We start from the raw sequence: 23,439 nt of genomic DNA, 5'->3' as shown, positions 1-23,439 counted from the left end.
ATGGAGGTATGGGATTAAAACCAAAGTATGATGATATATATGTATGAAAATTCCACAAAGAAACCCATTTCTATGTAAGCTAACTGGGATAGCTAGTCTTGGTTGTCGTTGACTTGACCGGATCTGGAATCAACCAAGACACTATGCACTCCTGTGAGGGCTTTTCTTGATTGGACCATTTGAAGTGGTAAGACCCACCCTAAATCGGGGCCATTCCTTCTGGTGGCAGCTCACATACAAGGACAGGGAGAAGGAAGCCTTTGCCTTTTGCCTGCTTGCCCTCACTCTTGCTGGTAAACTCATCTATCCCATCACTGAGGTATCCCTTTACTGTATTAGGACCGACTCCTTCAGGATCCCAGTGTAGACTAAAAACCAGCGGTTCTCCAGGGATCCTCCGGGCTTTCAGAGCCAGATTGCAACTACAGAGCTATCCGGCCTTGTGGATGGACTAAGATTCTAATGTGAGACAGCCTCCCAGACCGAATCCTGTAAATCCATCCAATAAATCCCCTGTATATATATTCTATCAATACTGACCCCTTTACAAGAACTCTGACTAATATACTAATGAAAAAAATAAGTTATTTAGGGAAAAAGCACACTGAGTTTCCCTTGCACAGCCCTGAGAGGTGCATTTCCTCTTATCTGTCTTGGAAATTTGACTGCACCTGTGTCTCCCAAGATTTCCTCTTTGTCCCAAAGGCACCTGGGTGACAGTGGTTGAATCACTCCAAACATGTCCAGAACAAAGGATGTATTTCGTTAACCATAGCCAGCGAGTGACTCATGAGCCCATCGTGAATTTATTTATTCATTTGTTCAACCAACATTCGGTGGCACTTACTATGGCCTGACATCATTTTCAATTCTTACAGCACATTCTAAACTGCACTACAGTAAATGTTGGGCATGATGCAAGTGATCGAAGATGCCAACCTAATCCAAATATGGGGTAGGGGAAGATGCTTGGTCAATAAAAGACTCTTAAAGACATCAGTGTCTATAATATGGATACTGTGATTTTAATTATTATCATGTAGGCTGAAGAAATCCTCGTAGCAAATACAGAAATATCACCCCCAAACTGAGCCATCAGCCAAAATCGCATCTATGCCCTTTATTGTCACACAAGACACCTTCAGAGAGCAGGGTAAGCCAGGAGTAGTGCAGGATGGAGCCAGACGATAAATCCTGGGCCCCTGCCACATGCAAGGGGCGGAGCTGACACAAAATAATTTTCTTCCCGGAAAAGCAAGGTTAACTGATGCTGAGGAGCCCAGAGCAGCACTAGATTTACAACATGTACAGCCGAGGAGCAGAAACCTTCACGGGGCTGAGTTATGATGCCTCGCTATTGATCAGGTGATCGCCCCACTCCGTACCCAGCAATCAGGGGATGAGAAGCAGCGGGGAGATGGTCGTGGTTACAGTTCTTATGTAGCTCGCAAAGTCGCTTCCGAAGAAGAAGATGAGGTAATGGTTGAGCACGCCGGCAAGGGACATGAGAAACAGGAACAAGATGATCCGCTTGCCGAATATGTAGCCAGGAGTGCTGTGGAAGAAGGCAAAAGGGTGGCAGACCCAGCACAAATGACCCCGACTTCACCCCCCAAATACAGCCGCTTCCAGACACACGGGGTTTAAATTATAATGCATTGACTCAGTAATGCTTCATTTAGCCTCTTCCTTCATAGCAAAGCCAGGCGAAGGAGCCTGTCATCATTAGGGTTCAGTGGCACCAGCTTCCCTGACTTCTTTTAGTGTCCTCAACTCCAGATCCCTGATGACAGGATGCTGACAGTCCTAACAGCGGACAGACCAACTGACTGAGGCTTGGGAGCACCATGATTCGTTAACTGCCTCTGCAGGGTGATCCCTGTCAGGAGTGCCTACAAGGCTCATGCTAGAGGCTGGGTGGACTGGAGATTGTGTAAGGGGAGGTGCTGTAAATAAGCCAATGAAGGTCCTTCAACCTACCCTCCTGAGGCTGGCTGCCTGGGGAGAAATGAGGTTTGCACTAATGAGAGCTAAGCATCCAATGATGGAAAAACGGTTCTTATATTCCAGAGGAGTGAGAGAAAGAAACATTTTACTTTCCTCCCTTCCCATCCCCTCTCCTCCCCTCTTGCCCGATCCCCTCCTTGCCTCTCTTCTTCTTCCTAAACATCTTTGGCAGAGAATCAGCTGGGGATAGGAGGCAATTCCTCATGAGAAGTAGCTGTCTAATGGTATGCAAAGGCCACCCATGTCCTCTGCCCCTGTCCGAGACCCTGACTTGCTGGGCCTGGGCCCATCTGAGTGGGGATGACGTGTCTGGAAAACCGGTGAAATGGTTTGTCAAGATTGTCAGGAAAGAACCAGGCAAGGGCCTGGGACAATCAGCATGCAAGGCAGAGCAGAGTCAACTCAGCGGGACAGGTGTGTCCCCGCTGCCACCAAGGGGGTGCAGTTCCTACCCGAAACTTCAGCTGAAAGGAACCCCAGAGCCTCTCAACAAGTGTTTGAAAGTTGCTCAGCAGTTGGGTACCAGCCTTTGCCACCTGGGACTAACAGCATCGGCATCTGAGGGGAGCTTGTGGGAAGCTGAACCTCCCAGGTCCTTCCGAAACCAGGATGCAGACCCTGCATTCCAACAAGCTCCCTGTGTGACTCACAGACAATGGAAGTTGAGAAGCCCAACTTGCTGACTCTTACTGCTTGGGTAGAAAATGTCGCTAAAGGCCCACGTGTTGACGGGTCTCCAGTTGGTGGCACTATTAACAAACACTTGGAGTGTGAGGGCACCCGCCTCATCAGTTCACAGTTGGATGGGCTTTGGGGAAGTGGCATGCAATCAGAGGATGTAGGTCACTAGATCCCTCTCTTAAATTCCTTGGCGTTGATTGATTGGTGCGCATGGCACAGTACCCACACTGTCAAGACAACTTGCAGGAGCCCATTCTGCCCATCATGAGAATTCCAGGGAGGAATCGGGCAGTCGGGGGTTGGGAGTGATATGGCCAAAGGACAGAAAGTGTTGAGGAGGGCTGGGCGTGACTCATCTGTGAACAGCGCAAGGGGCTGATCTGGAGCCTCGGACTTGTCTATCCCTACATCTTGTGTTCTCAGTGTTCTCAGTGGTCCCACGGGTCCCCAGATCTATTACTCAAGAGACGCTGTGGGAAGGTGCAAACTTTAGGTCTTGTTTCTCTCGACAAATGATGAGATGTTTAACTCAAAAGAGGCCTGGGAAATCAGACTTAAAAAGTCACTGCTGCCCCAGATTCTGCCACAGAGAACAGCTGGTGTGCAGTTGCAAGCAATGCACAGCCCAGCAGGCTAAAACACCCCTGTGAGCCGAAGGTTGTGCAAAGGGAAAATTGAATGGGAAAACTTGGCATCTCCCCAGCTGTGTTTTCAGAGCCCTTAAAGCTGGGGCCGGGGACGCGGGTTCCCTAGCCTGTCCTCCCTTTGTCCAGGGAGAGCCTGTTGAGCTTTCAGAGGCAGAGTGCCCTTTGGCAGTACTAGCCTCCTAATGGAAAAGCTCAGGTCAAGGTCTTCAGCACCCTGAGACCTACCTCTGAGTCCTTTCTCCCAGATAGCCGACAAAGTACTTTTGCCTCACAAGCAAATACATCAGTCCCGCGAAGGCGGCTGGAACTAAAGTAGAAAAATGACAAAACATATGTCAGTTTCCGCCTCCCAAACCATTGTTCAGACAACAGGCTCGGCGGCCAAGCAGTTAGCGTTTGATCACAAAATCCATCAGAGGCCCCGGGTTCTGAAAGGGGAGGCTAGCACACTGTCTCCGTTTGGGTTTCTGTTGTTGTGCTAAAACATTCTAACCAAAAGCAACTTGGAGAAGGGTTTATTTCAGCATACAGCTCCACATCACCGTCCATCATCGACGGAAGTCGGGACAGAAACTCAAGGCAGGAAACTGGAGGCAGGGGTTGGCACATGGGCCATGGAGGACCAGTACTTACTGGCTTGCTCTTCATGGCATGCTCCTGCCTGGCTGGTGGCACCACTGTGTGGGATGGAGCCTCCTCCATCAATCGTTAACCAAGTTACTACCCCACAGGCTTACATCCAGGCCAATCTTATGGAGACATTTTCCCATTTAAGTTCCTTCTTCCCAGATAGGTCTAGGTTTGTGTCAAGCTGACACAAAGCAGTCAGCATACATACACTTCAAATGGAGCCCAAGGGCTGGGTGCATGTCAAACTCCGAAACGATTGATTACCTTGGACCAGCTCTATGGCAGGCTACACAAAAGTCCTCGCTTTAAGAACCATCTGACATGAACATGTCTATCCCTAGATCTGGGAAGCTGGACTCAGGCAGCCAGGGGGGCTTGCGTAAGGCCATCAGCTGGGCAGGAAGGCAGGGAAGGGTCACAGTGGGAACCAAAGCCCCAGTTCTGAGACTGGGTCCCTGGTGAGGCTACTCTGTGCCTCTGGGGTTTCTGGAGCCCAAAGCAGGTTTCTCTGGCCTCTAGGGGAGATTTCTTTGCATTCCCACATCTGGGGAAACAGCTGCCAATAGCACTCCTGTCAACCCCATAAAATCCTAAATTTAGGGTTGGAAGTGGAAAACACCAGTTCCCTATGAGGTGGATGATCTAGAACAGGGGCTTAACTGGTCCTAGGTCACAGCTCTCCCGCTATGTGTGGACAAGGACCGGTCATAACCTTTCCATCTTTTAAAAAAGAGCGTAGGAGTAAATAGGACTATGTGAATAAAAACACATTGAAAGTCCCCCAGCGTTATGCAAACACCAAAGCAGCTCCGTTAATGAGAACCTCACTGGAGTCAGGTGCCTTTGCTCCAAAGCCACCTGCTGGTTGAGAGAGCTTTCCTGTGTCTATTTTGCAGCAGAAGAGATCTAAGCAAAGACCAAAAGTTCGTAAGGACACTCATTGCTTCCCGGATCACCTCTGCACTTGGTGGAGTGCCTGGAACATATAGGCTTTCAATAATGTTTATCAAACAAATGTTATATTGAAGTTCAGCAAGTATCATGAGGTGACTCTGATTTCCAGGTCTTTCTGATTCCAAAACGTTATCACTGCCCAGCTGCAGCGGTAACACTTATGGAGCTTCCACTGTTAATCTTAACTATACAGAATAAATGTTTTTGAAAGTTTTTTATATTTATTTTTATTTCAAGTGCATGTTTTACCTTCATGTGTGTATATACAACATGTGCTTACGGTACCCACAGAAGTCAGAAGAGGGAGACAGATCCCCTGGGACTGAAGTTACAGATCATTGTGAACTGCCATGTGGGTGCTAGGAGTTGAACTTGAGTCATACACAGAATTTAAAATAAAATTAACCATTTTTAAATGATCTAAAAATAAAGTGGGGAGAGAAAAACAAACTTTGAGGCCTGTCCCAATTTCTAAATCCTAAGACTGTCACAATTAATTATGTCATAATTAATGATTTGCTTTGCATAAAGTTTTCCAATTTGGACAGCTCTATTCTGACTTTTGTTGACCCATTTCTCCTCCAGTTGGAATTCACCTGGCTATAAACTAATAGCCCACAGGTATGGGAAGGGTTCATATCTCCTGCCTTATGCAGAGAATAGCAGAGACCTTCCAAGGGGAACATGGGTTGTGTGAACCACAAAACAGGTACAAATCTAGGCTCTAAAATTATAAAATTAAGTAAACGACTTGTCCACCTGGCTCTTTGGATAGTCTTCAGGCTGAGAGGTCTGGACCACAATAATCTCTAGGGTTTCTCTCAGCTGAACAATTTACATAATCTCTGTGCTCGTAAGAAAATGGCAATGGTCGACTAGAATTGACTGACACATTTGAGACTGGGCAAGGTGGACGCTCATCATGACAGAGATACATATTTCCTGGGCTTCAAAATACTCCAGACTCCCTTTGTATTCGCCTGATGAGACAGCAACAGATTTATCTAACATCAGTCAGACCCAACAAGTCTCATCACTCCTCACATGGGCTTTCTTCGGCTTGGTTTTTCAATGCCAGATACATTTTCGCAATCTCACTGAGGGTAGCAAATGGAAAATAAATGATGAGCTGCTGAGAGCCTTCAAGGTGCTGAGGGAGACTCCGTGACGTCACTTCAGTGGTTTCGATTGCCCGTAGGGGTGAGTCCTGCTCTTGACAATAACATATCCATCTACCTATTTACCTTTTTAATTTTTAAAATGATTCATTTTTATTGCTGTTTTAATTGTAGTATGTATATGTGGGTATGTGTGGGTATGTGTATGCAAGTACCCTTGGAGGTCAGAAGAGGGCATCAGATCCCCCTAGAGTCACAGGCAGTTGTGAGCTGCCCAGAGTAAGTGCTGGGAACTGACCTATGGTCCTCTGCAAGAGCGCAAATGCTCTTAATCTCTGAGCCACCTCTCCAGCCCCCATCCAATTACTCTTTAACTGTCCTTTTGCATATTATTAATTTGCATATATCCAGGACAAAGTTAGCATAGAATAAATGTTCGAAGTGTGTTTACAATATAAATTGGTACAGTAAAAGAATGCTTAGAGAAACTCCAGACGTTAGAAATAAAAGACCCAGGCTCTAATCCTGCCCATGAGGCTCACTAGCTGAAGAACCCTGAACTTTGGTCCCTAAAATGTCCTGAAGGGTCACAGGGAAACTAATATCCACTGAATGTGCTTTTTAGAGCAGCAGCAGATGATAATAACCCAATGGTTCTTCAAATGATTGCTTCTGGGCTTTCTCCATGGGCCCTGCTGGACCACCGAAGCGGCTCCAATCGCACTGAGCCAACCACCAGGCAAATGCCAGTCTCGGCCAAGGCCTTCTGGTGTTCGGTCTCCAAAGAGAACCAAGAGCATATGATTCTGCTTTTCATTTCATTGCAGAGCACCTCGGGGACTCAATCCGTCCTTCAGATTCGTTGAAATGGAGACTGTGTGCAGCCGATCACCCAGGTTCGGCTGGGACCCAGCCGTGCTCTGTAGATGCATGCCGAGGAAGGGCCAGCGTGCTGGGAGCTTATTAACAGAAGAGCCAGCAGCGGCAGTCCCAAAATAGATCCCTCTGGTGCTCTCATTTACAATGCCCTTGTATCTGAGCTAACACTGCTTACGGATTCTAAGTCACATTTAGCCTTAAACCACCCTTGTCAGCGCTGCGCTCTCAACCAGCCACCAGGGAGCAAGCATTACGATGCATTACCACACCACACTGCGCCTGCACTGAGCATGCCCGAACACAACCTCCCCGGGGGCTCTCATCTCTCCAGGGCATCCTGGGTAAGAGCTGTAGGTCCCGTCAAGGCTATTCAACAAAATGCCTGCTCTCTGAACCCCTAAGAGCTGCACATTATAGAAAGAGAATTCACAAAGGAAAGTCACGGTTACCTTGGCTGCAAAGTAGTCCCGCAGTCCAGAGTACCACAAGGAAAGTGGGGTATGCATCTACGCAGTTCTGGCTGTAGGGCAAACAGGGCAGAAAGAAATCAGAAAACATGTGGCTACAATGTGGTCTGAAAATAACCTGAAGACCCCAGTTCAAAATCACCACTGTGCCAGGGTCACCGGCCCCTCTCTTTCTCACCCTGAGAGGGCAGCCAGCAGCACCACATCCACTAGACAGTGGTAACAAATGAGAATGCTCAGAATTCATTAACTGTGCTCTTAGGTGAAGCGGATCAGACTCTGCCGTGTCCCTTTGACAGGGCTCCGTGGTGGGTGGTGCCCATACACTTCTTGGAATAACAAGCGAGCGATGCAGACACGGTGTGGTCACTGTCTGAATGGGAGCGACAGAGCGTAATGCCCGATCAAGGGAAACTGTGTCCTATAGGAAGCAGCAGGCCAGGTGGGAAGACAGATCCTCAAAGGGTTAAAGAAACCAAGGTCCATTCACAAAAGCTGATAGAGACTTCCGACAACCTGGGGATGCTGCCACTCTGTGCCAGGCACTGTGCTGATGTTTGCCGCCCATCCTCTCCCTTGTAAGTGTCACACACTGGACTGCACTAGATGATTCTGTGGGTTTGCTTTAGCGAATGTGACACTCGGCCACCAACTCAGTGGCTTCAAATACCACGGATTCCTTGTGTCACCATGGCAGCGGTCAGAGGCCGAGATGAGAGTCCCTGAGCTGCACATCAAGGTGTGGACAGATTTGCTTTCTCTCTGAAGCTCAAGGGGATGGGGAATTATTGCCTTGACTCTCCAGACTCTGGGGATCCCCAATATTCCTTGGCTCATGGCCCCTTCTGAAGCCAAGGTGGCCAATGAGCCTTTCTAATGGAAAGGCTGTGTCCTCATTTAAAAGATTCCATTGTGGGGCTGGAGGGAAGGCTCGGGAGCTAACAGCACCTGATGCTCTTCTGAACCCAACTTTAGATTCTAGCGTTTATCTGCATTGGCTCACAACCACTTGTAACTCCAGCGCCAAGGAATGAAACACATTCTTCTGGCATCTTTGGGCACCTGAACACACACACACACACACACACACACATGCACACACACAAACAAATCAAATAAGCCTGACTCACATAAACCAGGAAAGATTTTCTTTTTTCAAAACCAACCTGTTTTTCTCCACGTAATGAAAAGGCAGCCTCGTAGAAATAGGATGCGTTAAGGATCCCCCACAACTACTGTCCTACTCAGAGGAGAAACTAAGGTCCAGAGCAGCTGACTATCTCTGGATTTCCCAGCTCAGGAGTGGGGGCTGAAGAAAGCCATATCTCACACCTGGCCAGCTTGCCTCCAAACCCTGGAACTCTTCCACTATGTAAAGAGTAAGTATTCCTGGGTGCAGCTTGCGATTCCTAAACTAAAATTTAAAAAAATACTTGCAGCCGGGTCGTGGTGGCACACACCTTTAATCCCAGCACTTGGGAGGCAGAGATAGGGGGATCTCTGTGAATTTGAGGCCAGCCTGGTCTAAAGAGTGAGTTCCAAAACAGGCTCCAAAGCTACAGAGAAACCCTGTCTCGAAAAACAAACAACAACAACAACAACAAAATGCAATAAATATGGAAAAACAACAGAGCAAAGGTGGGAGAGGTATTCAGGGGGCAACACGGATCTGCGGAGGTGAGATGCAGAGGGTCTCGTGTGTGCCCCATCCAGAAACATCTGAGACACCTAAGGACTTATTAGACCCACAGGTGCTGCGCCACCCCATATGTGGGGCACCGGAACTTGGGCAAGGCACTCAGCAACCCATGCCTTAGCGGGCTTTCCAAGTTCTGTGCTTGGTACAATTCGAGAACAGCAGTTTGGCAGGGTTTCAAGCTGTACAAATGAAAGTCGAACTGCAATGTTCATTCTTGTTTTATGTCTGCTGGTCTCGTCTGAGTATGGGTACAGTCCCCCTATATATTACACCAATTACGTACTGCACGCTGGTCCCCACAATGCAGCGCTAAAGATCTGCAGGAGATAGGCCTGTCGGCGGTCACTGGAGATGCGCCCCGAAAGGGCTGGCTGGACTGTCTCCTCTCTCCCCCTCCCCACTCTTCCCCCATCCCTCCCCCTCCTCTCTTTTTCTGACTTAAACTATAAACCCGCAGACTAACACATTCCACTGTGGTCCAAGCTATGCAGTCCTCACCATTGGCCCAACCCTATGGGGTCACCTGATCTTGTACTCTAGAACCAAAATCACGATAAACCTGGTCCTTCAGCTAGCCTGTGACAGCTTCTTTGTTATAGCCCTGCAAAGCTTGGTTTGCTTTCGCTTTCTATGGCTGCGATGTAACATTGTAACCAAAACCATCCTGAGGATGAAAAGGGTTTTCATCTTTTACCTTACATAGAGTCCTTCATGAAGGGAAGTCAGGGCGAGGACCTGGAGGCAAGAACTGAGGCAAAGGCCCTGGAGGGGTGCTGCTTACAGGCTTGTTCCCCATGGCTTGTTCGGCCTGCTTGCTTTCTTTCTTTTAGACAATTTTTTTTATCTATTCCATGTGCATTGCTGTTTTGCCTGCATGTATGTCTGTGTGAGAGTGTCAGATTTAGAGACAGTTGTGAGCTGCCACGTGGGTGCTGGGAATTGAACCCTGGTCCTCTGGTAGAGCAGTCAGTGCTCTTAACCACTGAGCCATCTCTCTAACCCACCTCAGCCTGCCTTCTTATACTACCCAAGATTGCCTGCTAAGAGTGGTACAGCTCCGTGGGCTGGGCCCTCCCGCGTCAATCATGAATTTAAAAACCGCCCCACAGACTTCCCTACTGGTCAGTGTGACAGAGGCATTTTCTTATTTGAAGCTCCCCTTCCCAGAAGACTACAGCTCGTGTCAAGGTGACAAAAAGTTAACCAGCACAGCCGGATGATACATCTGGATTAGTCACCCTTCATCCATATGGTAGAGAGAGCCTAGTGAAGTTGGGCTGTCCTTCCCAGCCACAAGGACCTTCGCGCTCTCTGTGGTCAAAAGAGCCTTTCACTAGGGACCTTAATGAATGTCGTAGGTGATGGGCCCACGTCTCCTCTCCTGGAGACACCCTCACAGCACACAGAGCAGAACCTTGATGGCCTCAACGGGGTGGGGTGATCTGGACCCACACAAGTTCCACGGGTCTGACGGACGCAGAATCCCAAAGGGCAGGAAGTCCTTGCGCATGGTCTGTTTGCAGGTTCTCATTTACTAAACAGACAGGACCACAGTTGAATTTCAACAGCCCGGTGGGTGACTGCAGTATTCCTATGCCCATTTATTAGTAGAGCCACAACCCTGCAGCCTCAGGATCGAAAAAGAACATGACCCATCTCCCAGCTCAAGAAAGACAGAGAAAACCTCTTCCAGCTGGCTTAAAGCGTACAACATCAGCCGGCCGCACCTATTAGCAACAAGGATTTCTCCCTGCTGCGGCCTGACGCATACTTCGTCCATTTTGAAGGAGTGGTTGGGAGGTGATGTGCATGTCGGTGTGCGTGTGTGTGCACACGTGCATGTGAGCACCTGTGTGTGTGGAGGGCAGAGGTTGGCATCCTGGGTCTCTCATTGAATTTGGAGCTTGTGAATTAGGCTGGCCAGTAAGGTTCAGAAATCTCCGTCTCTGCCTCCCGGCATTGGGTTTCAAGCTTGTGCCTCTACACCCAATCCTCTCTCTTTTCTTTCACACAGTTGCTGCGGTTCAAACTCTGATCCTCGGGTTTGAGTCCTTTCCACAGCCCCCGAAGTAGTCATCTTGGCTAGGGAATAAAAGGAGCAGGATCCCAAATTGCCAGGAATCTGTACCTTAGAGAAAACTCTGAATGATTAGAGCGGGCTTTCCGCCACTCCTGCCTGTGCTTCAGTTACCTTCTCCCTACTGAAACAAGCCCTGTGTGGAGTTGGTACCTGTGAGTGAAACTCTCCCCCCAATATTCCTGTTACACTTCTTTTCCTCTGGAGGAGCTTTGTATCTTTGCTTTTCTTTTTCAAAACAGAACTGGTAACCCCATCTTGACTCTCACCCTGAAGGCTGAACACGGTCTGCTCAGCTGGTCTGATAATTAATCACCATGCTGTAAAGTTGAAGCCCCACCCACAACCTGTTTCGTGGAGGGACCCTGGGCTATCTTTTCTTCCCTTGCCACCCCCACTCCTCTTGGGAGGTAATAAACACTTTAAAATTCTGTTGGTTTGCTTGAATTACATTAAAATAAGGAAGTACCATGAATCAGAACTAATCATACAGTCAGGCTCCTTGTAGATACAGTAGCTTTAAATTACTATACGCTGCTTGAAAAATGAGCCCGCAGTGGACACCAAGGGACGCTGGGGTATGGTGACATTGGGGTGACATTTCTCAGAAGGTGTTCTGACAGAAAGTGAATGGAAAGGGGAATCTCTGTGGTTAATTACAACACCCCCCTTGGTGAGCTAGACTGTCCTTTGCTGCTTCCCCAGCGTCACCACGAAGCACTTGTTCTTTGTGGTAACATTTGCTAATGATTCATGAACTTGGAATCATAGAACACGGTCCAGGAAATGACACATCTCTGGTCACCAGCTCATCCCACAGCTACGCTTACCTGCACTCCCAAGGAAGAATCCGCAGCCAGATAACTAGGATTTCCACCCCTCAAAAAGGCAGACTTGGTCACAGACTCACTAACTGTGCTTATGCTCCAAGACCAGGTCCTGTGCCCCGTGCGTGTGAAAGAGTCAAGGTCTGGCTCCTTTTATCTAGAAAACTCCGGCCCAGCACCACCCTAGTGGTCAGATGAGCCGTCAATCATGGAATCTGACCTGATGGATTCTACTGATGCTGGCTGGGTCATCTGTTAATCCGCTGTCCAGACTCTCGATCTATCTATATCCCTCAACAGTCATAGCTCATTCTAAAATAACATGTCCATTCATAACCATCATTTGTCTTTCAGCTTATTTTCCTTCATAGCCAAGATCTCAAAATATTCATGATCCTACACTCATCAACAAAAATCTGGGTCTTATCAGGACCGTGGTGGTGCATGCCAGGGGAGGCAGAGGCAGGCAGATCTCTGTGAGTTTGAGATCATCCTGGTTTACAGAGTGACTTCCAGGACAGTCAGGGCTACACAGAGAAACCCTGTCTCAAAGGAAAAAAAAAACTGAGTCTTACAGCTTATGACAGAGAAGTTGTGTATAAGTTGTATACAGCTTTCAGTATAATAAACTGTATGTATAGATACATGTGTGTATGTGTGTATGCATATATGTAGAGTGTACTACTGTCATTCTGTGTATTAACAGCAGGAACAGTTTCACATCCTAAATTTTAGATAGCAAGATTAAATGCATGCTCTTGGGAGAGAGAGATGGCTCAGGGGTGCTCTTAACAGGAAGCTTACAACCATCTGTATTTCCATTTCCAGTGATATAACGCCCTCTCCTGGTCCCCATGGGCATTGCACACATGTGGTTCACATACATACATGCAGGCAAAGCATTCACACACATAAAAATTACTGACTCTTTAAATACATCCTCTTGTGTTCTTCCAACCTATTCTCGGTGCTTCTGGAAGGCCCTGGAGAAGAGGCTGCTGCTTGTGTGGCTTCCTGTTTATTATTCTTTCCTTCCTGGTGGTCTCCTGGCACAGTCAAACAGCCAAGGTACCCCCGGGCTTTGCCAGGGTCCTGCTGAACAGACCTCCAGTCCCTTATGCAACCTACGCATGCATGCACAAATACTTGTTGGCCAAGTGAGGAAGTGGCCTTTGTAACAGAACCACAACAGTGCCTGAGCAACCTCTACCTTCTAGAAAGTTCTCCTCCCCGATCTTTACTTCCTACCACTCCACACAACTTCCTTGTCTGGTTATTCTCCTCCACCTCTTAAGAAGGCTGAGTGGCAAAGACCTGGATTTTGAAAACTAGGCTGCAGTGTCTTCATGGTTGGGTCCCCCAAACAGCAATCACTCAATACTCTCCTGGCACGGATTCTTATCTTTGGAACCTCCATACATTCACAGAACTTCTAAGCCACTCTCCCCGCACCATGCAGTTCAACTACCAGGGTACTTGTGCAACCTGGAAGCCAGCAGCTAGAGGCTCTGGGTGTGAGCCCACTGGACTCATAGAAAAAAAAGCTATTTCTCTACCAGGGGGAAGTGGCAGAAACGAGATGGCTAAAGCCCAGCATGATGGTACACACCTGGAATCCCAGTACTGGGCAGGGCACAGGCAGGAGGACCACACATTACACATTCGAGCTAGCCTTGGTTAGACAGTGAGATGTCTGTTAAAAACAAACAAACAGATAAATAAAAGAATCAAGATTGCCCGGGATGCTCCATTCCTTGTGCATTGCTAGCATGGTGAAAACTTAACTTCTGAGAACGTGCATGGCCGCTCCACTGTGGCTTCTCACTGGAGGATTGAGGAGTCTGTAAAACTCGATGTCACTGTGAGATAGTAATTATCGGGGCAGAAAAAAACGCTGCTCATCCCCACTGCTAGAGGCTGTGGCTTCCTTTGAGCAATTTTGCCTCCACCCCGGATAAGAGATACTTTTACATCACCCGCACATTACATTTCTGGGGTCCTTTCGTATTACCCCCCCACACAGAAAACGGTGCAGAAACATTGAGGTCAAGCTACATGTTCTCTCGGCTCTCCTTCAAATGGGTCTGTAAAGCCTTTTAACCCCCATCTTTTAATGCCTTAAAGTGACGCTGAGGATTAACGAAGCCGAAGTCTAAATGGTAACAAAGAAATCTCCCTGTGGGTACTTGAGCAAAGGATTTCCTTGGACTGGCAGGCGTGTCTGCTGTGGAGAGATGGGAAGCAAACATGTAGTAGAGCCCTTTGGGAACTCCTGAAGTAACTATGAGCGCTCACAAGGCATGCACCAGTTCAGACACTTAGGGACAAAGGGAGTCAGGACTGGGTAATAACAATGGAGAATCCCGTCCCCCGTTATTACACACACCCACCCATACCTCACAGAAAGACTGAATGATATCTACGTAAGAGAAGATGCATTCATTCCTGAGGTCTTTCTCATCCTCACCCCCGAAGTCAGTTTAGCCAATGCTGGCTGAGTGGGAGCCCCCACCAAGCTGCTCACACATGTCCAGGAGGGGCCCCTTACAGAACCGCCTGACCTTCCTAGAGAGTCCCTGGCTTTGAACCTGCTGTTGGATGCTGTGAATTTCCCTTGAAAGTACCTTTGGAAGAATCAAAGCCACTCCTAGGGTCGGAGCTGACACCACTCCCCAAAGTAGCCCAACATGAAAGCAGGGAGCCTGCCCTTCTGGCGCCAGCTTGTCTGGCTGCCCCTGTTTAAATAGATTCTGCATAAAGGAAGATCATGTTTGAGTAATGCCGTCTCAGCTTTGTGAGCCAAAGAGAACCCCACAAACCTTTTGCTGGGGCCATTCAGGAGTCTCCTAACGGCTTTTCTAGTCAAAAGCCAAAGCAAGAGGGCAGGGGAATGTATTACTCATGACCTCCATCTCTCTGTCCTCATTGTGATTGCTCAAGGGGGTCCATGTTATGAAACTCACTGATGTCACCTCCAGGCTGCCACTGGACAAGGCCAGGGAGGTGTGAGGGAGGCAGTTCTGGAGCTGTTGTAAATTACAGCTGGTTTGATCTGAAGAATTTCAACACCCACAGGAAACTGGTCCCTGGGTGTTTCTGGATCATCGAGCCCATAGCTTCCCTCCCCCTGCCCCACTTCCTTCCTCTAAGGCTGGTGCTCAGCAAGACAAGGAAGGGCACCTAGAAGTCTTCCACGGGAAGGTCAGCCTTCCCAGAAGCTTGCTCCCGGACACTCTGAAGGTTGACAGAGGCAGATGTGCCCGGAGGACAGTCTCATTCCCTCATGCCCACATCCCCAGTATTAGTCAGCACCATCGGAGTTTGAACTCACTTGGCAGTGTAGACCCGCTCAAAGGCCAGAGTCCCCGTCCTCTGGAAACTCCTTCCATTCTGTGTCTTGCTTTCATGCTCCACCTTGTGGGCGAAGAACGCTGCCAGGGGAAAGATTGGGATTTGGTTCATAATCGGGCACATTCAGGAGTCTGTTCTTTAACTGTTGTCCTAAAACATACAGCGCTTCCTGGATTTGGTGTCCCAAACAGGCCTCCATGTCCTCCCCACCACAAATGTCACTTAACGAGACTGTCTTCAGCCTTGGTCCCCTCATCAATGCATTGGTGTTGGGACAGGGCACAGCCCTGTCTTAAGAAACTCCCAATTGAAAGATATTAACAACCAAGAAACGCAGAAATGGCTCTACAGAATAGCTCGGAAGGGTCAAGCACACTAGCTTAATTCATTGGACGGGCCACGGAATGTCTAGAAAAAATGATACTTAAGATAAAATCTGAAGAACAGGCAGGAATCTGTCAAGTGGCTGCAGGGAGCTGGGGATACAAGAGGAATCAGTCTTGTGCTCAAGTGAAAATGCCTATGCACAGGCAAGAACCGGGTGTCCGTGGTTCAGTAGGTCCAGCTCCGGATAGGGGATGGACTGAGCTCGGGATCGGGACTCGGGAGAACTACAAATGAGCCGACAGAATGATTGTTTTACAAGGACCTCTTCCCGATTACATAAGTTACTCTGATTGTTTATGTGTAGGGGTTTCCCCTGCATGTTTGTATGTGCACCACATGTGTGCAGCCTCCATGGAGCCAGAAGAGGGCATCTCAACCCCTGAAACCGGAGTTAGAGATGGTTGTAAGCCACTATGTGGGTCCTGGGAATTGAGCTAGAAGCCTCTACAATAGCAGCCAGCGCTCTTAAACGCTGAGTCATCTCTCCAGCCCCAGTGAGTGATTATTTTAATGACTTATCTGTTGTCTGCTACCATGAACCAGATGGTTAGCTGAAAACAAAACAGACTGAGATCCTTAGCCCAACCAAGGAACTCATGTTTTATAGACAATAGCAGAAGGGGAGCCAGGAAGCCAGTAAAAAAACCACTAGGATACAAGTGTATGGTCTATAGAACTACGGACAAAGGAGATGGAAGTAGCTTGGGTGGGGTGGAGCCCAGTGGAAGAGCACTTGCCCGCACCTGACAGTCTCTGGGTTCTACTCCAGCATGGGAAAAAAAAAAGAGGCACTGAAATTGAAGTTTGGTCAGTAGAGAGTTTGTCAAAGACCTGGGTTTCATTCCCGGCATCACATAAAACCAAGCATGGTGGCAGGCACCTCCAATCCTAGCACTCAGGAGGTAAAAGCAGGAACATTTGGGGTCTGGGGTCATCCTCAGTTATTCAGTAAGTCTGAGGTCAGTCTCAGATACTGAGATACGTGATGGGGCGGGGGGAGAGAGAGAGAGACTAGTAAAAGAACACAGACATGCATAGCATAGGACTCCCAAAGTGAGGCTCAAGCTCAAGAAGACAGCTCCAGAGCAGAGACTCAGAGAAGTGAAATATCTAGAAATGTCCACTGAGTTTAGAGAAACTGCTGGGTCCTGGTGTGTAAACAGAGGCTGCTCTTTCATTCCTGGCTGCCCAGGCCCAAACAATCACATAGAAACTATATTCATTACAACACTGCTTGGCCAATGACTCAGGCATATTTATAGCTAGCTCTTACATCTTACATCTTATATTTCTATTAATTTCTATTAATCTGTATATCGCCACAAGGCTGTGGCCTACCAGGAAAGGTTCTGGGCATCTGTCTCCTTCAACAGTTACACGGCGTCTCTCCGACTCCGCCTACTCTCTCTATATATCTCTTCCAGGCTGGCTATAGTCTGCCCTGCTATAGGCTGAAGCAGCTTCACTATTAACCAATGGTAATAAAACATATTCAAAGCATACAGAGGGGAATACCACATCACTGGTGAGAGCTGTGTGATGAGAGCAAGGAGCAACTTATGGGTTTATGCAGAACAACTGCAGGACCAAAAACTCTAATATCTTTGGTGCATCAGGTGTTTCGTGCTTCGAGAAGACAAACCAAAGATGGGAAGAACTCAAGAGTTGACCAAGGTCAAGGTCTGAGACAGTCGAGACCCAGAGGGGATGGTGTAGAGGTGTGGAATAGAGCTGGTTTCTTCCTCTCTGATTCAGTCTCGTATTCACATCTAGGGAGCAGAAAGTGAAGTCGGGTGGCAGTGGCGCATGCCTTTAATCCCAACACTTGGGAAGCAGAGGCAGGCGGATCTCTGTGAGTTCGAGACCACCGTGGTCTACAAGAGCTAGTTCCAGGACAGGCTCCAAAGCTACAGAGAGATCAGCCCTCAGGAAGGCTCAGATTGAGGCTGCTGAACTCCAGTTCAGCTGAGCCTCTCCTGCTATCATTTAAGTATAAGTCTCTCTGCTCTCAAAGTCTCTACTGACAGAAAGCATAATGGAAAATTAGGCGTCTTCTTTCCAGGACCCAAGATGGCCTCTTTTGCCTCTGAACGGAGAAATGAGCCTGGTATCATGGAACTCAAAGGCTCGTTCCTCAGTCAGCAGCAGAACTTGGCTACGTGTCTCTGTCTGCCTCATCCGCTGAAAAGCAAAGCCTCCTTTTCCCCCAAGAAGAAACTTTCCCTCTGCTGTCTGGCCCACCCATCCACCCCCTCACGTCTGTTTCTTCACTGCAGTCCTCGCTCCTTTACCTCTCAAGATGGCCCTTTCATGTCACCTAAAGACACCTGCAAATGCGTCCAGACTTGAACAAGTCTTTCTCAGTCCGCTGTCTATAGATGTCACCCTCTCCATCCTCCTCCTCATTCTTCCTGAGCCCTTGTAACCCTCCAGTAAATTCCAGAAGCCATGCAGGCAAAGACTATTAGTACCCCTTCTCCTGGCTTGTTGTTAATATTAAACCAAAACCAACAAGCCAGTGATAAGTGCACACCCACAAATGGCCGCAAACAGTTCCTCGGAAATCACCATAAGGAGGTACTGACAACCCCTAAGGACCAGTTAAATACCCTCAACAACCACCCAGGCGGTTGTCACCTACCGTCCTTCTCAGGTGAGGAATGGACGGGGTCGGGGGAGGAGGGAGGGTGACACGGGAGACGGAGGACAACACAGCAGGGCACTCAAATAAACTTCTTAGGGTTATACATTAAAGATCCTGAGATTTCAGTTCATCACCAAGTAAACGGGAGTCGGCAGAGTAACAGCCGCAGGTCCGCAGACAAATAGCGCGTATGAGTCTGTTTTAACAGAGCTGACGCGAGAGGGGGGGCGGGGGGGGTTCTAATGCAGTAGTTCTCAGCCTTCCCAATGCTACAGCCCTTTAATGCAGTTCTTCCTACTGTAGTGATCTCCCCCCTCCACATCATAAAGTTATTTTGTTGCTACTTCATTGCTGTATTTTTGCTACTGTTCTAAGTTGTAATGTAAATATCCGATATGTAGGGTAACTGATATGCAACCCCTCTGGGGGTCGTGACCCACCAGTTGAGAACCACTCCTCTCTCCATTTCAGGAAGAGCCCCAGGAAGGGGCTCGGTGGTGGAGGGGATAGGAGGATGCGAACTCCTCCCACATTTTCTCTGTGGGCTGTGGGAACAACATTCCTGCCAAAAGGAGTTCTTTGTTTGCTGTCCCCAAGTCCGGGACAGCCCTCCTTCACCCACCTTCTTCCCCAAATCTCCTGTATCATTTTTCCCAAATAGAGTCTCCCCTACTTTGATGGAGATGCTTTCCCAATAAATCCACCCCAAGTTAGAAGTCTTTTAAGTGAAAAATACATTTAGCACACCCAACTGGCCCAAGGCCACAGCTCAGCCTGGACTACCTTACATGTGCTCCAAATACTTCCAGTAGTCTATATGGTTGGGCAGCGTCGTCTAACACCAAGCTCAGCCTGCAATACTGTCACATAAGCCATTGTGAATCCTACTGAAAGTGAGAGGCGGAACGGTTCTGTAGGCGCTCTTCCTACGACTGGATAAAACTGAAAAGTCAATAGCGAAACCAGAGTAAATATCCTAATTCAGATTTCTATTGCTGCAATGAAAGACCATGACCAAAAAGCAAATTGGGGAGGAAAGGGCTTATTGCCTTACTCTTCCCTTTCATTGTTCATCGTCAAAGGAAGTCAGGACGGGAGCTCAGACAGGGCAGGAACCCAGAGACAAGAACTGAGGCAAAGCTGGTGGAGGACGCCACTTACTGGCTTACTCCTGTATGACTTGTTCAGCCTGCTTTCTTATAGAACCCAGGACCACCAGCCCAGGGGCAGCCCCACCCATCAATCACTAATTAAGAAAATGCCCTACAGGGTTGCCCACAGCCTGACCTTATGGAAACATTTTCTCAAATGAGGTTCCCTCCTATCTGATGACCCCAGCTTGTGTTGAGCTGACATAAAACTAATCAGCCCAGTAAGTTAGAAGCAATATGTATGATTTTTTTTTTCAGGTTTGCCTTGAGGCAAAACTGCTGGCCCCTTGGCGGGAGAGAGCCAAGGCATCTTGACAGCCATGCTGGGAAAGCAACTGGACCTCGGTGATTCAGGACCAGGTTTCTCAGCTTGGCCTGTCCTCTCCGATCAGCATTCTGCTGGCTCAAGCTGGAAGCCAGCCTTAAGTTCAGACATTTTGATGACTACAGAGTTTGCAGGCCGAGGGGGAAGTCACACCAGGCAGGCAGGCTGGGCACTGCCCATCCTCAGATTACCAGAGAATGTGGACCCAGTCTCTGTACCTCGTTATCAGGGGCAAGAATAGAGCATTCAACAGTTGGTAGCAAAAGTGGAAAATTTTTTTGACTAACAGGAAGGTTTCCAAATGGTGTTTTGGCGTGGAGGATGAAAAGAGGAGGGGTTCTTTGCATATCTTTTTAGCTCTCTCTTGCGGTTTATGGGTAAAGCCCAGAGATCATTAGAATTGCAAAGAGAGGCTGAACTTGGGACTCAGTGTTGACCTGAGCTCACAGTCCCCGTCAACACCGGTGCTGTGTCTCAGCTTATTTAAATAATTCTTGTCCCAAACAGGCATCTCCAGGGTTACAGAGGTCCTCACAGATGACTTCAGTCTCACCTGGTCGCCCAGGCTCCTACCCCACAGGAGAACACAGTTAATCCAAAGCCCCTGTGTGGTATCCAGGGCGGCAGCATCGCCCTTCCCTGAGCACAGGCGGGGTAGCTCTGTGCCAGCATTGGCGCCATGATGCTCTGGCTCCTCCTTGTTCTGCTGGACTCCTGGGGGATGGGAGAAGGAGGAGCAGTGGTGTGGGGGCTGTGATGGCACCACCTGCTCTTATGCTTGCTTGACATGAAGGAATGAAGGTCTCCGGTCTAACCAGGAGTCTCGCAGCTTCCCCGATTCATTTCTGAACCAAGAGGGCAATGGTGAAAATGAACTTGAACTTCCTGTTGAGCCCAGTTCCAACTGCATTGGCAGGAGAGAGGACACGGTCGCCTGTGCACCGATCCCCATAAGGCACAGTGTGGGGTGCAGAGGAGAGAGATAGAGGGGATCCCCTACCCAGGACTGAGCAAACACTGCCCCTGCCTCACTTAGCTGCCTTCATGACACTGGAGGAGCCCTGTTGTCACTGTTCCTGGAAGGCAGTCTTGTTTACCGTCTGGCTGTCAGGTCCCCTGGACACGGCCTAGTGCCGTGCAAGGTCTCTGTAGGTGTCTTTAGGTCGGTTGCTTACTCCCCCTGTCAATATACAGAGCCAAAGCTCCCTGCATGAGACAGCAGTGGTTTGAGGAAGTAGTGGCCTAAATAAGCCACTTGTTCCCTCTCCGAGTTGCAAGTTGGTCAAGTTTGATGTCGCATGAAGACGATTGTGTCCGACCGCCCCACGCTGCTGCTGCATACAGAAAGCATGCTTATGGTGTGCCAAGCTGTGCCAGTATCTCCACATTCAAGATGGGGACAGATATTACAACATCCCAAGGAGGATGGTCCTCAGTACTCCAAATTTCAAAGTGTGACAGGATGTACTCACGAACAATTACCATGAAGCTTTGGCAGCTGCCAATAATAACAACACTTTGATTTTCTCTTAACAGACTGTAAAACACAAAGCCCCTGGTATCCTGACCTAAAAATATGAGCCTGAAAAAGACCCAAAGCAGAACTTGGAGGCAACAGCTCCACACAGCTCCGTCCTTCACAGATCTGTCCCTGTTAGGTTTTTAATTCTGAATGGGGTTAATGGCAATGCTAAGAAAAGGGAATGTTTCCCCAGACAGACAGATAAGAGGTGATAGACAGAAAGACATGATAGACAGATTAGATAGATAGAAGATGATAGATGATAGACAGACAGACAGACAGATAGATAAAAAGATAGGTAGATAGATACATAGTTTGTGTGTGTGTGTGTGTGTGTGTGTGCGCGCGTGCGTGTGTGTGTGTGTGTGTGTGTGTGTGTGTGTGAAGCTGTACACTAAAGAGCTGGGATGTAGATGGGGAATAGAGCAATTACCTACTTAGAATATACAAGGTCCTGAGTTCTATCCCTAGTCACACACATACACACACACACAGTGTGGTTTTGGATGTTTCTCCCAAAGAACTTTTCTAAGTACAGAAGTAAAATAATGACAAAGTGCTTTCCGGTCTGTAGCTCTTAAATCAACCTCCATCCCCACCCCCACACACAGATAAACTTGGTTGCCCTGCAGATTACCTAGTTCAGCCTAGCATCCAAGTGAACGCACACCCCGTGTTTTCTCCCCAGGTCCCTTGCCCTCCACCCTTCTGCATCCGGACACTAACTGCAGACACTTGGGTCAAGTTTGTCACCAGCCCTCCAGGTTCCTGTCTTTCCTCTGTAAATGTGGCCTGCCATCAGCACTCAAGCCAAAGAAGGTCCAGGAGGAGGAAAGCCCAAACTCACACAGAAAGGCCTCCACCCCTACACACTCAGGTCCAGAGAAGTAACAGAGATAGAGGCATAGTACATTTACACACAGAGCTGTGTGTGCCTGGCTTGCAACACCCCTGCTGTCCCTTACCGTTCTGGACCACGCTGATGAGGGTGACAATGACCAAGAGCACAATGTTGCCCACAGTCTCTTGATCCATCCTTGCTTCGGCCTCTCCAGAGACAACTAGTCTGTCCCCAGCGCCTCAGCCCCACTGCAGAAAGGGGAAGTGCCAGCCTGGCTCTGCCTTTCACCAGCAGAGTTTCCAAAGGTCCCAGGCAGTCACTCACTACCACTGCTCCTCCCCTCCTCCTCTGTCTCCCCCCTCTTGCTCCTTTTCCTTCTCTTGCTCCTCCCCCTCCTCCTCTTGCTCCTCCCCTTCTCCTTTTGCTCCTCCTCTCCCTCCTCTTTTTCCTCTAGCTCTCCCTCCTTCCTTTTGCTCTTCTGCCTCCTCTTGCTCCTTCTTCTCATTTTCCTCCCCCTCCTCCTCTTTTGTCTCTTGCTCTCCCTCCTCCCCTTGCTCTTCCTCCTCCCTCTCTTTTTTCACTCTTTCTTTTCTAATTATTAGTCAACAAAGTGGCTGGACTGCAGATCAGTGTTACCTTAAAAGAATAGCAGAACCAGAGAGGGGGTGGGAGGGAGCAAGTGTGTGGCACTTTCTCCAATATTGCTTGTCATGGGCAGCCTCCCTGGGAGCATTCAGCATGAGTTCTGGAGCCTGTCCAGCAGGAGGTCCCAGGAGCCACCACCATTTCTTGCGTTGGCAAAAAGAAAGAAAAAGGGAAGTGAGATTTCAAAAAAATAAAATAAAATGAGTACAGCTCCAAAAAGACCTATGTCCCGAGTATGTCCTTTGTTCTTAGAATTCCTAGTGGGAAATGAGATCTAACACATTGTAGGATGCAGAACGGCAGCTGCATAGGCTGGGGTGAATGGATGGGTGGGCGAATGAATGAATGGATGGGTGAATGAGTAAATGAATGATAAGGAAAGAGCTTGCGTCTCATTCCCTGCAATAAAAGGAAAATACGGGGCTCAGCAGCCAGCTCCGCTGGTAAAGTGATCCCCATGCAAACACGAGGGCCTGAGTCTCTCCCCAGCACCGCACAGGTCACGTGTGGTAGACCACTCATGACCCAACACTAGGAGAAGAGGGCCAGGAGACTCCGTGGGTCTCACTGGCCAGCTCTCAGCTCAG

General features: G+C 48.6%; 1 protein-coding gene across 1 annotated transcript; it reads right to left on the bottom strand.

Annotated features, from left to right (window-relative positions):
- Positions 1-1,000: 1,000 nt before the first annotated feature.
- Positions 1,001-22,552, bottom strand: Alox5ap (arachidonate 5-lipoxygenase activating protein). The gene is made up of 5 exons (XM_048418934.3): positions 22,332-22,552; positions 15,318-15,417; positions 7,366-7,436; positions 3,561-3,642; positions 1,001-1,555 (listed from the first exon to the last, which is right to left on the bottom strand). The coding sequence occupies exons 1-5, from the start codon at positions 22,399-22,401 to the stop codon at positions 1,393-1,395; spliced, it is 486 nt and encodes a 161-aa protein (XP_048274891.1). The 5' UTR covers positions 22,402-22,552; the 3' UTR covers positions 1,001-1,392.
- Positions 22,553-23,439: the final 887 nt, after the last annotated feature.

This window comes from Myodes glareolus, chromosome 2 (genome assembly GCF_982192425.1).
Source record: "Myodes glareolus chromosome 2, mMyoGla1.1, whole genome shotgun sequence".
In the NCBI taxonomy this organism is placed as follows: domain Eukaryota; kingdom Metazoa; phylum Chordata; class Mammalia; order Rodentia; family Cricetidae; genus Myodes; species Myodes glareolus.
Note: the sequence above shows the minus strand (reverse complement) of the source record. Positions and strands in the feature narration are given on the sequence as shown.